The sequence below is a fragment of the Molothrus ater genome, chromosome 16 (assembly GCF_012460135.2).
Source record: "Molothrus ater isolate BHLD 08-10-18 breed brown headed cowbird chromosome 16, BPBGC_Mater_1.1, whole genome shotgun sequence".
NCBI lineage: Eukaryota > Metazoa > Chordata > Aves > Passeriformes > Icteridae > Molothrus > Molothrus ater.
Window position 1 is genome coordinate 15,051,326 of NC_050493.2, and position 15,818 is coordinate 15,067,143.

Consider the following 15,818-nt stretch of genomic DNA (forward strand, 5'->3'; position numbering starts at 1 on the left):
AGGAAGGTTTGGAGTCCCCATCCCTGGAGGTGTCCAAGGAAGACCTGGACATGGCACTCAGTGCTCTGGGCTGGGGACAAGCTGGGGATGGGTTACAGGTTGGTCTCCCTGCTCCTGGAGGTCTTTTCCAACTTCAATGATTCTGTGATTACAACAGCAAAAATGTACAACAGGTTACTTCCAACCACCTTAGGGGCAAGGCACCCACAGCATGTGTTTTGGGATTCCTGGAGGGGGAGATGTGGCAGGGTGGATTTAGAGAAGGGCCCAGGCTAAGGAGTTCCCTGGCAGCTGGAATTGTGCCTGGGGCTTCTGCTGGGAGCCCACAGGGGACCCTCAGTGCTTCCCTTGTCCCTTCCTCCGAGGCTGCTCCCCGTGCAGAAATGTCTCCAAGCACATCCTCTTCTTCTTGATCCTTTGGTGCTGGGAAGGAAGAGTAGGTCTTTCCCTCTGTGCAGAGGCCTGGCTGTCCCAGCTGTGCTACAGGGGGTGCTGAGCCCCCTTCCCAGCTGTTTTATTTTCTTTCAGATGCTTCTCAGCTTCACGGCAAAGGGTCCAATGCACAGCAGCGCAAGTTGTGACGCCTGCAAGGAGGGGAGCTCCAGCACCCATAGGATAAAACCCAGAGGAACAGGTCATGGACTTTGGATACCAGCTGTGTCTTTTGATTTCTTTTTTTTTTTCTTTTTTTTTTTTTCCTATTTCTGTTTTTTATGACAACTGGAGAGACTGAACTGCAACAAGGAACTCATTGGGGTGTCTGCTCAGAGGCTTTCAGAGCTGAGCCCCACACATGGGGCCACCTGGAGCCATGCCCTGATGAGAGGAGCCTTTTGTAGCACTGTTATTGCTGCTGCCCTTCCTGCATTCCCTGGCACTGGCAGGAGCTGGAACTCACAGGGAGGCTGGGGTGGTCCTGCAGTGGATTCCCACCCACCTGTGTCTGTAGCTGCCAAGTACCTCCAAGTCCAGTTACCTCCTTGGTCTCCCTGTGGAGGGTATGAAAGGTGCTTCTTTCTTCTGCTTTGGAATTACTTGGATAATTCTAGCACTGCCAGTGCTTTCTTGAAGACATTTGAGTAACTTTCCAATTGTACTATAAAACTGTGCTACACTTAATTGGAGGATTTAACATTTCCTGTGTGGTGAATCTAAGGAACCACCTGATGTTCCCCTCTGGAGGAGAAGGAAGACTCTTTAGAGACTAAAGACATTTTTAGATGCAGTCATCGACTTTTAGAATTCTACTTCTTTTGAGTTTTTGGATTTTTTTCCCTCCAAAGGGATGCTTTTTTCCTGCTCAGTTTTATCCTCATTGCCATCGAATGCATTGGATTGAATGGGACACCTCTTAGCATGTCACATGGATGGGAAGACATAATTCCAGTGCCTTTTATGGTGGAGCAAGAATGGACTAGTGACACACATTTCAGCCCTATTTTGTGTGCTCCTCAACCCTTTTTTAATCATTCTGTATTTAAAATGTATTCTGGTTTATTTAATAGAGCTTTTTATGGTTGCACATCAGAAGAAAAAAAAAAAAAAAGCTGCACTGTCTGGACTTCAGTGGTGACCTGGTGACTGAGCACAGTCCCAAATCCAGCAGGAGCACCAGTTCTCATCCCAGTATGTGCAGGCGGGTTCCAGGCCCTCCCCTAAAGCCATTCTTTCCTAGGGTTGTGAGTTAGGATCAATTTGGTGGGCAGAGGGAATGAGTGAGATGAACCAAGGTCACGACCTGTCCAATGAATTCCAGAGAAAAACACCTCAATGGTGCCTGCACCAGGATCATGTGCTCAGCACAGCTGCAGGAACAGGGACCATCTACAGTCTGGGGGTGTCTTTTCTTCTTCATTTTTTTAACTCTCGAGCTAAATACTCCCCCTGTGCACCCCCTTTGGGGCTAAGGGCAGGCTGAGGCTCCACCTGAGCTTTCTGAGGTTTGGTTTCCTGCTCTGCCCAGTCTGTCTTGTCTCAGGCTCCCCCAGCCACATCCCAGTTGTGCAGGGGTAGTGCTGATCCATGTAGAATTTGCTGGTATTCCAAGGAAAAGCTTGCAGCTTTCTCCTTGAGCTTTGGGGAAGGATGCTGACCCCAGGATAGCAGCAAATGTCTGCTTTAGTTTGCTCTGGTTTTTGTTAAGATCTGAGAATGTCTGTTTTCAGTTTGAGCTGATGCATTCACTGCCCAAGATCGGTGAGTTGATTGTATATCAAATTAATGGATACAGCTCAGATTTCAAGTCTGTTTACAGAAAATACTTAGGTTGTAGCAGAAGAGCCAAAGACAGAACTGGTGTGGGTCAAAGGAAGCACAGCATTTCTGGTGGACTCTCAGCAGTGGATGTCGTGTGGTTCCTGTTGAAGGCCTCATCCTGAGGGGTGCTTGGCACCTTCACCTTCCCCTGGGAGCTGAAAGCTTGGGACACCTGGCAGGATAGGGGCTCTCAGTGAGTGACTCCAGGTACTGGTTCTCCTCCCTCTCTTTGCTTTCACTTGAATGCTTCTGCTGGGAAGCCCCCGTGTGCAGAATCCCTCCTTCTAGGAATTTAGCGAAGCCTCTTGCCTCAGGGAAACGTTTATGTGGTGGAAATTCTGTGGGATATTTTTTCTTTACATGCTATAATGAATGAGTGAGTGGTGTGGAGCAGAGTGGCAGCAAGGCAGGCCCATGCAGAGCAGCTGATGGGGAGCCAGGCTGGCACCTCTGCCTTGGGGAGGCAACTGGCAGCGCTTCCAGGATGGAATGGGGAGGGATAGGCTCCCATGGCACTTACCTGGGGATGGCAGTTCCTTTTGGGTGTAAGAGCTGCAGTTTACTATTCTATTTTTTTTTTATGTGTGTTGGCACTGTCTTGCTGAAGATGGTGGGGGTGGTATGAAAAATGTTAATCTTGTACAGAACAACTCAATAAATTGTTTCAAACTTTCCAAAACGCTTTTTCCCCCATCTCCTTACCTCTAGTTCCCTGACTTTGTTCCAAAGAATTTCTGTTGCAGCTTGGTTGCTCATCTGTGTCTCGAGTGAGTAATGAATTATTGACTGTTTTAAAGTCTCCTACGTGGTGAGTGAATGGCAGCTGTGTTACAGCTGTCGCAGGGGTGGGAATGTTTCTTCTCATTCCCTGTGCTCCTAATGGTGCTTGAAGTTGGCCTCTGCTGGAAAGGACCTGTGGGGCTCAGAGCCTGCAGGACCAGTGAGATCCTCCCTGATCCCTTCAGTCACAAAGGTAAAATAGTGGTGTTAATCCCCAGAGCCAGGAGGGATAAGCAGGGAATGCTTATGACTGCTTTTGTGGACATCTGAGCTCCCCAGGCTTTGGGTATTAGCTGAAATTGGGGCAAAAGGAAGTGAATGAGTTCTCAAAGGTACCATCCCAGTGTGATCCACTGTTCTCCTGCAGTCAGTCCCATTCTTTAGTGCACTTCACTCCCATCTACTGCTGCTCATTAGTCCCAGCTTCAATGCTGCTCCAGCAATTTCCCCTTGGAAAAGAGCCAACAGCTAAAATGAATAATCTTAGTGCTTTAATTCTGACTCCTAAATGGCAACTTCTTGTACACCCAAAGATCAGGAGGCTGCCATAATTAATGAAAACCACACACCTTCTGATTGGAACCACTGCATTTTTATTTTGTACTATAAATAGAATTCCCCTCTATTCCCCATTCCCTTACACAAGTAAATGAAACATGTAGCTGCATGTAACTCCATCCAGGAAAACACCAGCACTAACAGCTTTTAACCACGAGTGAAGGAGCTGCCTGTGGGAGGCCCTCTGCATTGGGTTCCCCTGCATGCTGTGCACAACCCCTTGTGTCTGGTGGTTCTGCCATCTCTTCATGTCCTTTTCCTTGACCTCTGGGGTGTGTGAATGCTCCTCCTGGATCAGTGGCTGGTGCCATCAAACTACACCTTCATTCTTCCCCAGCAGCACAGGCACAGAGGTGAACAGTGGTGGTGGTGAGTCTTGACGTGGTGATTCTGGGCTGAAACCTTGGTTTCCACAGAGCTGGTTTTCTCAGAGGATGAGCCCATCATTGAGTCAGTTGTCCACGGTGGGACTGTCTGGCTTATCACCACGCAGCTGATGTAACCAGCTCCTGCTGGTCACCTTGGAGTCACCTGAACCTTCAGTCTCTCTCCTGACATGGCTTTGTGCACGACTGTGTGAGTAGGAGTTGAGGAAACTGCAGGTTCTAACTGAGTCTTTTGGACTCGAGGCACTTCACTGTCGTAAGGCTTTCTCTTGTTTTCTGGTAGGCAGGGAGGAAGAGGGGTTTCAGGAGGTTGGCAGATGTTTTCCACTACTGGTGGTGTTTTCTGCAGTGTGTGACAACAAGCGGAGTGGCTGCGTAGCATGGCCGGGGCAGAGGCTGTAGCAGTTTGGAAGAGGCGAAGGAGGGTGAGGCTTTGCAGTGATCTGGGTGTCTGCAAGGTGCTGCAGCTCTCACTGGCTGCTCTTGAAGTGAAGTTTCTAGAGTGGAGCAAGCGCTGTGTAATTGCTTCCGGACACCAAGACTGCCAGCTCCTGGATGGACATCTCCTTGTTGAGGTAACTGTCGTACTGGGCCGCGGTGAGCCTCCCGCTCTTCAGGGCGTCCTCGATGGAGAACTCCCTGCCAGACTTCCTGTCGAGGATCACAGACGATTCCCCGTTGGGACCCTTTATTGAGATCTCCTCCCAGTCACATTCCTGGCTCTTCAGTTTGACAAACAGGCTCCATTCAATGAGGCCAAACACGTGAGCTTCCTCTGGAGACATCTCTTTTCCGGTGTCGGGGTCAATGACCACGATGGAGCGCCTCAGGTGGTTCTCTCGTTGCTCCCTCTTGATAGCCACTGTCTTCAGGCGATTCTGAAGTTGCTCAATCTCTGCATCTTTTTCTCTGGATAATTGCTTCAGATCCTCTAACTCCCTTTCCAAAGCTTGGAACCTGGAGTCCAGGTTTATTCCACTGTCCACGTGGGTCATGTTTCTCAGATCCTGAGCTTCTGTTGTGGTGAGTTCAATCTCTGACTGCAGTCTCCTTGTTTCCATCAGTAGGTTTTGTTTCTCGAGGTGGAGCTTGTGGTTTTCCTCCCTTAACAAGTCTAGCTCCTTTGACGACTTGGAGTTGTTGAATTCCACCTCGGACAGCCTGGTTTCCAGGCGGTTGATATCTGCATCCAGCTCCCTCTTGCGCCTACTTTCTTCCTCCAGGTTGCTTTTCAGCTTTTGAATCTCATACTCCGTGTCTCCTTTGTCCACTTGGACACTCTCTGAAAAGACCACTTTCTCCTTGACCTCCATCTTCTCCAAAGAAAGGAGCTTCTTTCTCAGGGCTTCTAGCTCGGTTTGCAGGACTTGTCTGCGGTGCTTCTCTTCTTCTAACTCCAGCTTGAGGAGGGAGTGCTCCTTCTCCTGCTGGGGATCTTGCTGAAGGATCACTTTCTGTTTCACAGTCACTCGTTCTGTCGTTTCTCTCTCCTGTTCTTCCAGCTCGTTCAGCCGGATCCTGAGCCTCTGCACCTCCAGCTCGGCCTCCCTGCGGGCCTGTCTCTCCTTCTCCAGCTCCTCCAGCTGCCGCTCCAGCTCGGAGCGTCTCCTCTGCAGCTTGCGCAGCTCCTCACGGAGGCCGTCGATCTGCTTCAGTTCGCTCTCGATGCTCTGCGAGAAGGAATTCACCTCAGCTTTCAAGGCAGGATCCTGCTCATACTTCACTACTTCCTGCTGGACCACCTTCTCCTTCACCTGGGAAAGTTCTTCCTCCTTCAGTCTTACTTTTTCTTCTTGGAGAAGGCGTTCCCTCTCCAGGTCAATGTGCTTCATTTGTTCGTCTGCCAGCTGCACTCGCAGCGACTCTACCTCCTCTCTAGTCTTGGGGTCTTCCCTAAACTGGAGGATTTCTTGAACAACTTCCTTCATTTGCACTTGGGGTTTGGTGTCTTTCAAAGCTTGTATCTCCTGTTTCAGCTGGTAGATCTCCAGGTCAGCTCTTTCGATAGCTCCGGTCCTCTCTATGATTTCCTCCCGGAGTCGCTGTAGCTCCTTTTCAGTTTCTGGATCGTTCTTGTACTTAATGACCTCCTTAATGACTTCTTTGACTTCTACCAGGGGCCCTCTGTTCTTCAGAGCAGCCAGCTCGCTCTGGCAGCTCTTCAGCTGTTCATCCCCACCGCGGTACCTGCTCTCCTGCTCTACCAGCTCCAGGCGAAGGTTGGCAACTTCATTCTCAGCCTTGGGGTCTGGGCGCACAATCTCACGCACTTTCTCCTGAACAACCACCTTGGAGTTCTCCTCCTCCAGCAGCTGGATCTTCCTGAGCAGCTCAGCCTTTTCCCGCTCGTTGGAACGGCCCTTGGACTTCTCATCTTCGTACTGGCGCCGGAGCTCGTTCACCTCCCTCTCAATGGCCAAATCCTTCTCCACCTTCAGCACCTCCTTGACGGTGATTTTGCCCTCGGCAATGGCCCGTTCCTTCTCCAGACGCTTGAGCTTTTCCTGGAGGAAGCTGAGCTCTTCCTCGTGCTTCTGCCGAAGGGCGCTCTCCCTCTCCTTGGTCTCCTGCAACATCCGGAATTCCATCTCCAGCTGGGGATCGTTCTGCAGCTTCAGCACCTCCTTCTCCGTCACCTTCTCCTGCTCTTTGTTCTTCTCGCTGGACAGCACAGCAATTTGCTGGCGTAAGAGGATGACTTCACTCTCCCTGGTTCCTTCCTGCCTCCTGAGCTCTTCCAGTTCCTCTTTGAGCTTCAGGATTTCAGCAGCTTGAGCCTTATCTTGTTCAATCCTCAGCACCTCTTTCACTATGTACTCCTGCCCTCCTTCCCTCTTCTCGTGCTCCAGGACTCGCAGCCGGATTTTCAGAGCCTCCAGCTCATCCTGGAGTGCCTGGTTCTTGCGCTGCTCCTCTGCCAGGTTTTGTTGCAGTCTGTGGAAACTCTCCTCCAGCTGGGGGTCAGGCACCCTCTTCACCAGTTCTTTCTTCACCACAGTTTCTTGGGGCTTCTGGTTTTGCAGGTGGACAATGTTGTTCTGAATGGCTTCAATCTCTGCCTCAAGCTGTTGCCGACGCTGAGTCTCATCCTCAAGCTCTTTCTTCAACTTCCAGACTTCTTCCACAGGCCTTACAGACTTTTTGGTCTGGGCAAAGTCTTGTGTCACCTGAATATCTGGCTGCTGTTGTTGGCAAAAGGATCAAAAACATTAGTCCAAAAAATCCAGTTAATCACACTTTTGGTGCTTATCATCACAGAATCACAGAATTGTTTAGGTTGAAAAAACCTCCAAGATCATGAAGTCCAACCTGTGACTGATCCCCACCTTGTCACCCAGCCCAGAGCATGGAGTGTCACATCCAGTTATTCCTTGGACACCTCTGGGAATGGTGGAACACATCCACCACCTCCCTGGGCAGTGCCTTCCAAGGCCTGACCACCTTTTCAGTGAAGAAATTTCTCCTGATGTTTAACCTGACCCTGCCCTGGCCCAGCCTGAGTTGGTTCCTTCTCCTCCTGTCCCTGTTCCCTGGGAGCAGAGCCTGACCTCCCTGGCTGTCCCCTCCTGTCAGGAGTTGTGCATAGCCACAGGGTCCCCCCTGAGCCTCCTTTTCTCCAGGCTGAGCCCCTTTCCAGCTCCCTCAGTCCCTCCAGGTGTTCCAGGCCCTTCCCAGCTCCGTTCCCTTCTCTGGACACACTCCAGTGACTCCATGTTCTTCTTGCCATGAGGGGCCCAGAACTGGACACAGAACTCAAGGTGCCTCAGCAGGGCCAGCACAGAGGGACAATCACTGCCCTGGTCCTGCTGGCCATTCCTGACCCAGGCCAGGAGATTGGTGCCTCCAACAAACCAACAGGAGGGAGCTGAGCTGTGGCAAACCCTGAGCAGGGAGCATTTGCAAACGGACTTCTCTGTGGGTTCCCAGCCTGAGAAATCCTTTCTGCAATGCCTGCTGCTGTCAGAACAAATCTCTGAGCCACAAGGGATACTAATTTTGCCACAGAATGGCAAAAAGAGAGTTAAAAACTATATGGGGCTCCCTAGGATGAGTAGGCAATGGGACTGGGGGTTGGTCTGTCTGATTTAAGTGTCTGCTGATTAATGATTTAGGGGGACAAGACACCAGCTAGACTTGTTCCCAGTTCAGCTTGTATTGGCAGAGCCCCACATGTGCCATTCACACGTGTCCCTGGGTCCTACAGGTGTGTCCCCTCAGCATCACCTTGTTCCTGTGATCACTCACCTGCCGCAGGAGGCTCTGGGCAAACTCCAGGTTCTGCAGCCTCTGCTTGTTCACAGCGTTCACTTCTGTGTATTTGGCTGCCAGAACAGCTTCCTGCAGAGCAAAAACGTGTTGGGAAGAGCTTGAGAAGGCCAGAAACAATCAGGCCCTAAACTGGTAGCTCTGGGTGCTCCTCTAAACACCTACAGCAGTGAACTGCTCAGTTTTGGAGGGGGGAGGGATTCTCCAGCACAGACACACTCATTGTCATGCTGTGATTTTTCTACTCAAGATAAGCAAAAACAGGTGCGGTGAGACCAGGTGAGGAAGCTGAGGAAGAACCAGGTGGACACTTTTGCCTGCCTCTATAGGCAGGATGGGTTTGAGGCAGGTAGCAAACAGATCCTGCATAAGTAAGTAGCTTGTAGCCTCATCTTACTGTATTTCTATCTTTGGTGGTGAAATCTCTCTGAAAGTCTAGAGGAGGAAAAAACTTCGAGGTTTTTGGCTTTTCTCCTCCTTTTTCCCTTCCAAAAGTGTTAAATCTAGCATTTTCCCTCCCTCATTCTGGCCAGCCAGTTCAAAAAAATGATGAAAAATCCCTTCCTCCTGATTCCCTATGATTCCCTGGGGAACCAAGGTCCCCACAGAAAATGTAGGTGTCTGCAAACCCCCCATGGTCCCGTGAGCTGCCCTCTGCTTTGGCTCTGCTCTGGCCAGCCCTTGCTCACCTCCTCCTTCACTTTGGCAGCTGGGGACTGCAGCCTGGGCTTCTTGCTGGTGTAGCCATTGCGGCCGTTCTCCAGGTCCAGGATGGATCTCAGCTTCTCAGCTTCCAGCTCGTAGTCCTGTGCAAAGGCATTCCCAGGAGAAATGTGAAATTGCTGCATCCCCTTCACACACAGGCTCCTCCTAAGCTGCCCTGACTTTAACAACTTCACCCCTTGATCCGTTTTTTGGGAAGGCCACAAAACCCCACCCTCTGCTCTGGAGCCAGGCCGGGAGAGCTGGGGGTGCTCACCTGGAGAGGAGAAGGCTCCAGGGACACCTCAGAGCCCCTTGCAGGGCCTGAAGGGGCTCCAGGAGAGCTGCAGAGGGACTGGGGACAGTGCAAGAAAGGGAAACGGCTTCCCACTGGCAGAAGGCAGGGATGGATGTGATATTGGGAAGGAATTGGCCCTGGCCCAGGGTGCCCAGAGAAGCTGGGGCTGCCCCTGGATCCCTGGAAGTGTCCCAGGCCAGGTTGGATGGGGCTTAGAGCAACTTGGGACAGCAGGAGGTGTTCCTGCCCATGGCAGGGGATGGAATGAGATGGGCTTTAGGGTCTCTTCTAACCCAAATACTCTGTTTCTCTGTTCTCTCACAGGCAGAATTTCAGTCCTTACCTTCACTGCCTGCTGGTACTGCTGAGCTGTGGCAGAGACCTTCTGCACCTCCTGTTCCTTGCTTGCAATGTCATTGAGCAGTGCCTGGGTGCACAGAGATACAGGTCAGAGACAACACAACATCCAAATGCATCCTTCAGCCTTTTTGGGGGTCACCATTAAATTCACAACCCTGAGAATTCCAACCTCCTTGAGCAGCCCTGCTTTGTGTGAACAAGGCACAGGAGGACCTTGGGACCTTAGAGCACAAAAATAAATCTAATAAACATTTATATTTTTCTATTTGATGTTCAGCAGCTGTCTGTTGAGAAACTATTCTGTTTCTTTTAGTCTTGTTCCCTCTTCTGTCCCTGAGGAGCCCGGGGTGCTCTGGGAATTACCGCTTGGCTCTTGAGCTTCATCTCCACTGTCTGGATGTTGTCAGTCTCCTGGGGCTCGTAGTTGGGGATGTTGCACAGGAACTGGTTCACCTTGTCGTAGTTGGTGCGGTAGTTGGAGTAGGCACTTTTTGCTTTCTGCAGGGTTTGTGTTCTGTGGGGGAAATCAGCTCAGCGTCAATCCTGTCCCATCTCCCGTGCCTGCTGCAGACACCTCTCAACCCATCCCAACTCCCCTGCTCCCTAAGACATGGATTTGAGCCAGGTTGTTCTCTTGGCACCTCTGTTTCAAGAGAACTAATCCTTGTTTTCCCAGCTCTACCCAGGCAGCACATGCCAGCAGCCTCCCCCTCTTCCTCCTCAGACCTCCCTGGAATCCCTTCTGCAGCTCCTCCTTCCCAGGACCATGGTGCCTCCTCCAGTTGCAGCGTGGTTCCACCTCCCCAGCAGCCATCCTGGCTCTCTGCCCTGTGCTCTCACCTGTGGTCAATCTGCTTGCTGAGGTTGTTGAAGCGCTGGTTGAGCTTGTAGAGCTCTGCCTCCTGGCGCTCGATGTCGGGGCAGTGCTCCTGGAACTTGCTGGCCAGGGTGTTGGAGCATGTCTTGGTCCTCTGCAGGTTCTGCTCGGCTTCACTGAGCAGGAACTTCTTGGACTGGAGCTCAGTGCCCATGGCCTGTGGGGAAAAAGCAGGAGAGGGGGATTCTCTGGGGTTTCACACTGTTGTCACCCACACTGATCCAGCAACTGCACTGGAGCTGCAGCAGTGCCACCAGTTGTGGAAAAAAACCAAGCTCAAGGCTTACATGGTAAGCACCTGAAAGCACCTGTAAACCTGACAGGGAGAAAAGCTGCCTCTTACTCCCTCCTCACCTGCTGACCTTTAAAAGTAACCATGCAAAGTGCAAAATTGCTGCTGCTCCTCATGCAAGGCTTAGATCCTGTTCTTGCCAGTGCAGCAACTGTGGAAGGAGCAGTGAAAGCTCTTCCATGTTAGTCTGAACTTGGGATTTCATGGAAAAGCTGAAGGAGCACAGAAAATTCTGGCCTAGCCTGTTCTTGGTCTTTCTATAGCAGAAGAATTGCCAGTTTGGGTAGTTTTTCCAAGCAATAACTTCTCAAAGTCTTGCCAGGCCCATCTTTCCAGTATCAGGGCACTGAGTTGCTTTTCCCAGACCATTTTATCCTTTATTTTTCTAAGAATCACAGAAGGCTTTAGTTTGGAAAAAACTTAAAGCTCATCTCCTTCTACCCCTGCCATGGCAGGGACACCTCCACCAGTCCCAGGCTGCTCCAAGCCCTGCCCAGCCTGGCCTTGGGCACTGCCAGGGATGCAGGGGCAGCCCCAGCTGCTCTGGGCACCCTGTGCCAGGGCCTGCCCACCCTCACAGGGAAGAATTTCTTCCTAATATCTAATTCAAATCTTTCCTCTTTTAGTTTAAAACCATTCCTCTTGTCCTGTCAGTATCTGCCCATGTAAAAAGCCTCTCTCTCTCTTTTTTATGAGCCTCCTTTAGGCCCTGGAAGGGGCTCTAAGGACTCCCTGAAGCTTTCTCTTCTCCAGGTGAGCACTCCCAGCTCCCCAGCGTGGCTCCAGAGCAGAGGGGCTCCAGCCCTGGGAGTGTTTTCCCTGGACCTGCTCCAACAGGTCCATGTCTTTCTTGTGCTGAGCATCCAGACCCAGACACGGCCCTGCTGTGGGAGAGTCTCACAAGGGCAGGGTAGAGAGAGAATGCCTCTGCATTAGTCCTTTCATCAAATCCCTAGACTTCAAGTGGGATTTGATTTGGTTTGATTTGATTTGAGGATGGGAGGTGTTTGTGTCTGAGCAGGTGGGAATCACTGCAGTCAAGGTAAGTTCTCACCCCCAGCTGGGGGAGGCCATCCTGTCACCAACAGATCCAAGCTTAGGAGTTGAGCAGGAATCACCACAGCTTTTGGAAGGTGTTTTTGCATGTACAGCACACAAACAGGGCAGGAAACTCACCAGCAGCTCTTCCTTCTTCCTGTCCACCACTCTCAAGTCCTCTGGTACCGTGTCATCTATGACCAGCTTGTTCTCATAGGTTGACAGCAGGTCTCGGCCTTGCTGGAGGCTCCTCTCCAGGTTTGTGGCCACCTCAACTCTGTCAGGACATGAGGAAGGTGTTTAAGCACACCTGCACCCTCCTCCTGCAGGGCTCAAGCTGGGATTTAAGCCATGACTTACTTCTCCTGGGCAGCGCTGAGCAGCTGCACCACGCGCTCGTACTTCTTGTTGGTGTTGTCCACCTTGTTCCTCACCAGGGTGGCGCTGCCCGTGTTGGGCACGGACTCGATGAAGGCCTCGCACTCCTGGATCTTCCTGCTCTTCTCAGGCTCGATCCGACGGACCTCGTTGGTGATGTTCTGCAGGAGAACAAAGCAGGAGGAACACATCACCTCACTGGTGATGTTCTGCAGGAGAACAAAGCAGGAGGAACACATCACCTCACTGGTGATGTTCTGCAGGAGGAACAAAACCTTTAGAGCAGCTGAGCCAGGAGCTGGTGGCTACAGAGGAGCCACACTTGGCCGTCCAGGGAGAGGAAGGAAGTCAGGGCGGAGGATTTGTGTTTGGTGGAAGGTGCCTTCCAGCCCTGCAGGGCACAGAAGGATATTTTTGGCTGACTTTCTTTTGACCTGTCTCCTTAGTGAGGAAACTCCAGTTGGGGAGTGGTTCCCAGCAGCTCCAGCTCTGTCAGGGACATGCTGGGTTCATCTGGGCCGTTGGGCTCTGACAGATGAATCCTTGCCTGGACATCAAAGTGCTGCAGGCAGTTGGGGCAATTTGCTTTCTCTTGTGGTAGCACCTGGATTTTGACACAGCCCTGGGCAAGTGATGTAACCAGGACTGAACTTCCTCCTAAACCAAGGGAGGTTTGTGGCATGGAGCCTGGCTTAATTAGGGGTCTGAAAAAGAGGAAAGGAGCTGGATGCTACTGGCACTGGAGCCTGGAGGAGCAGGTCCACAAGGAGAAACTGCCTTGGACTGCAAGGGTTTTCCTGTTCCTCTCTGAGCTGATAGTGGTGATAGTGGTGGCAAAGTTCACCAGGCAAAAATCCTGCATAAATTATTGGGTTGAGTAGCAGGCCAGTATCATTCAATATGACAATATCCTTGGAGATATTCTGAGAGATCTTCACATCAGCATAGATCTCAGACTGAGAGCTAATAATGAGAAAGAGCAGAGCTCAGTCTAATGTAAATTTATTGTAAAGTATGATTCAAAGCTGCTCTGTGTGCCTTCATCCAGGGTAAAATAAATCAAGAAGGCACCTCCACTTATTTCCACTGTCAGTACACTCATAGCAAGCATCAGTGTAAATCCTGGGTGAATGTTGAAACTCTAAGTCTATAAGGTGGATTCAGAACATACTTTTGAATAGTGATTAAGAAGAACCTACATCCCTTCTTGCTCACTGGCTATGATGAACTTCATTTTATCCTGCATAAATTATTGGGTTGAATAGCAGGCCAGTGTCATTCAGGATGATAAGCCACTGTAGACCTCTGAATCATGATAATGCACAGAATCGTCCACAAGCTGCCCCAGCTCTGGAAAGAAGTTTGTTACTGCCCTGGTTTTCACAGCAGTGACTCAAAGATTCTTCAATGATTCTGTGTTGAATCGTTGTTCTTCTCAATAGTTTCATGTCTCAGGTCTGGGAGACTTAGACATGTGCTTGGATAATTGGCAGGATCAAAACCTGAGGGCTCCCCCCTCATCCTCACAGCCACCACTTGCAGCTATCACCTTTTTCCCATTTGACTGAGCTGGCAAAGGTTCTGGGCTTCTGAGGCTGCTCATAGGGCTGCTCCCCATCTCTGCTGGAAGAAGCTGTGAGCATCCCTCCACATCCCATTTGCAGGGCTCAGGGAGCACCTTAAGCACCCTTGGCAATGGAGACCCCCGCTGGAGACGCTTTGGGAGCAGGGGCTCTGCCAGGCCCGTCCCTCAGCCCCACAGCCCCACCTTGAGGTCCTTGGAGCGCTCGGTGCTGTCCTGCACGGCCCGGCTCTGCTCCAGCGGCGGCCGCAGGTTCGCTGTTATTGCTTTCTCCTGCTTCTCCAGGTCACTGTTGACTTTCTCCAGCCCTGCCAGGAGCTGGCGTCCCCGAACTGATGCAGCATCTGGGCAACAAGAGGAGACCAGATTAAAGCTGGTTGGAGCTGGGTGTGGGTTCAGTCCCACTGGTCAGTGCCAAGCCCTCATCCTGCTGCACTTCCCCAGCCTGGCCTGCTGTGCCCACAACCTGGCTGTTCTGCCCCCCACCCATCCACCGTTGTCCCCAGGACCCTTAGGAGATGGGAACATGCCCATAAGATGCTCCACCACCTCAGTTCAAGCCTTTTTGTGCCCCAGGCTGCCCTCCTGCCCACACCTCCAATGCTGTCTGCCTTCAGCCCCTCATAGCGCTGCTGGAGAACGTTCTTGCAGTTGTTGGTCTTCTCCTTCACGTTCACATACTGCTTGGCAATTCTGCAGAAGGGGACAGCAGGAGGTCAGTCACATCCTCAGCCTCTCCATCGCCCGTCCCCATCCCAGCTCCAGGAAGGAGCTCCAGCGGGGTTGTGGGGGCTGCTCCCTCGAGGCAGCCATGAGGCAGGGGGAGGAAAAAACACCCATGTTGGGGTAGAGCAGTGTCTTCATTAGAGCAGGGGAGAGACAGCCGGGCAGGAACCTGCCTGCTGAGGGAGGGTGGGCAGCTGCCCTGCCACAATGGCCCCCAGAGCAGGGGGAGCCTGGGTGGGATCTTTGGGCAAGCAGGAAGGGGCAGGAATGCTTCGGGAGGAGGCCTGAGGCTCTGAGAAGGCAGAGCTTCACTGTGGGAACCCCTGGGGCACCAGACCGGGGAGCAGCGCCGGTGGCAGCGCCTGGGGCTGGGCCTGCGGCTGGGGCTGGGGCTGGGCCTGGGGCTGGGGCTGGGCCTGGGGCTGGGGCTGGGGCAGGCAAGACCGGAGGGGCAGCGGGACGGTCCCGCCCGGCCTGGGGGCACGTACTGCTCTGCCAGGGCGATCGCTTCGGGGTCGGGCGGGGGGATCATGAAGCAGACCCCGGGGGCGCTGATGGTGTCTCCTGCGCTGTCGGCCACTTCCCAGAGGTCGCCGCTGTTGCTGTGCAGGGTGTAGTGGGCTCCGCGGCTGATCTGGCCCTGAGGGACAGAACCGGTCACAGCAGCACGGCCCGAAGCACCGCTCGGTGCTGCAGCCCCGAGGCAGGGCCGGCACAGCCCCGAGCCCTGCTCCCGGCTCCTCCGTGGGGAGCCTGCCCCTCGCCAGAACCTCGTGTGCTGCTCCTGCCTGCCCCTGCTCCTCCCTGACCCTCCCCAGAAACTCGTGTGCCTGCTCCTCCCTGCCCCTCAACACAAACTCGTGTTCCTGCTCCTCCCTGCCCGCAGCCTGCAGGCACCGAGCCGTGCCTCTTGCGACAGCCACGGCAAGCAATTCCCACTCGGGCAGAGATGAGGAGGCGTTTCCAGGGCTGTGTCCTGCCTTTCCTTTTCGGAGGAGCAGGCAGCTGAGTTGGCTGGAGCTGCTGGCCCCTGTCCCACCCCTGTCGCTGCCGTGGTGGCTGCCGGCTGTGCTGTCCCATCCCTTTGGGCATGAGGGGATGAGGGGATGAGGGCTGGGAATGGTGGCGGTGGGACATTCCTTTGGTCAGGAACACGCCGGGACAGCAGCTCGGCGAGCGTGGGAATGTGACAGAGCTGTGCTGTCGCAACATCCCCAGGGGGTGTGAGAGGCAGCGAGGCTGCGTTTCCCCCAGATCCCTCCTTCTCCTCCGCTGCAAAACCTGCTCTTCCCACCGGGGCCAGGGCGACCTTTGCCTCG

At 52.7% G+C, this 15,818-nt stretch overlaps 2 protein-coding genes across 7 annotated transcripts in view; one reads left to right on the forward strand and one right to left on the reverse strand.

Annotated features, from left to right (window-relative positions):
- UBN1 (ubinuclein 1) overlaps window positions 1–9,876 on the forward strand; it is a 35,988-nt gene extending 26,112 nt beyond the window's left edge. For 5 of the 6 annotated variants that reach the window (XM_036392182.1, XM_036392186.1, XM_036392185.1 and 2 more), the window contains one exon: window positions 529–2,935. In XM_036392182.1, coding sequence (XP_036248075.1) covers window positions 529–581 — 53 coding nt within the window. In that variant the 3' untranslated portion in view covers window positions 582–2,935. Of the gene's footprint in view, window positions 1–528; window positions 2,936–9,570 lie in introns of those variants that run through there. The other variant, XM_036392184.1, reaches the window with a different exon arrangement.
- Window positions 3,607–15,818, reverse strand: part of PPL (periplakin) — a 28,535-nt gene continuing 16,323 nt past the window's right edge. The window contains exons 12-22 of the mRNA XM_036392181.2: window positions 14,988–15,139; window positions 14,369–14,466; window positions 13,960–14,117; window positions 12,174–12,352; window positions 11,952–12,090; window positions 10,447–10,640; window positions 9,970–10,120; window positions 9,590–9,673; window positions 8,936–9,052; window positions 8,226–8,318; window positions 3,607–7,162 (exon numbers count right to left, since the gene is read on the reverse strand). Of these exons, the coding sequence (XP_036248074.1) occupies window positions 4,478–7,162; window positions 8,226–8,318; window positions 8,936–9,052; window positions 9,590–9,673; window positions 9,970–10,120; window positions 10,447–10,640; window positions 11,952–12,090; window positions 12,174–12,352; window positions 13,960–14,117; window positions 14,369–14,466; window positions 14,988–15,139 (4,050 nt within the window). The 3' untranslated portion in view covers window positions 3,607–4,477. The remainder of the gene's footprint in view (window positions 7,163–8,225; window positions 8,319–8,935; window positions 9,053–9,589; window positions 9,674–9,969; window positions 10,121–10,446; window positions 10,641–11,951; window positions 12,091–12,173; window positions 12,353–13,959; window positions 14,118–14,368; window positions 14,467–14,987; window positions 15,140–15,818) is intronic.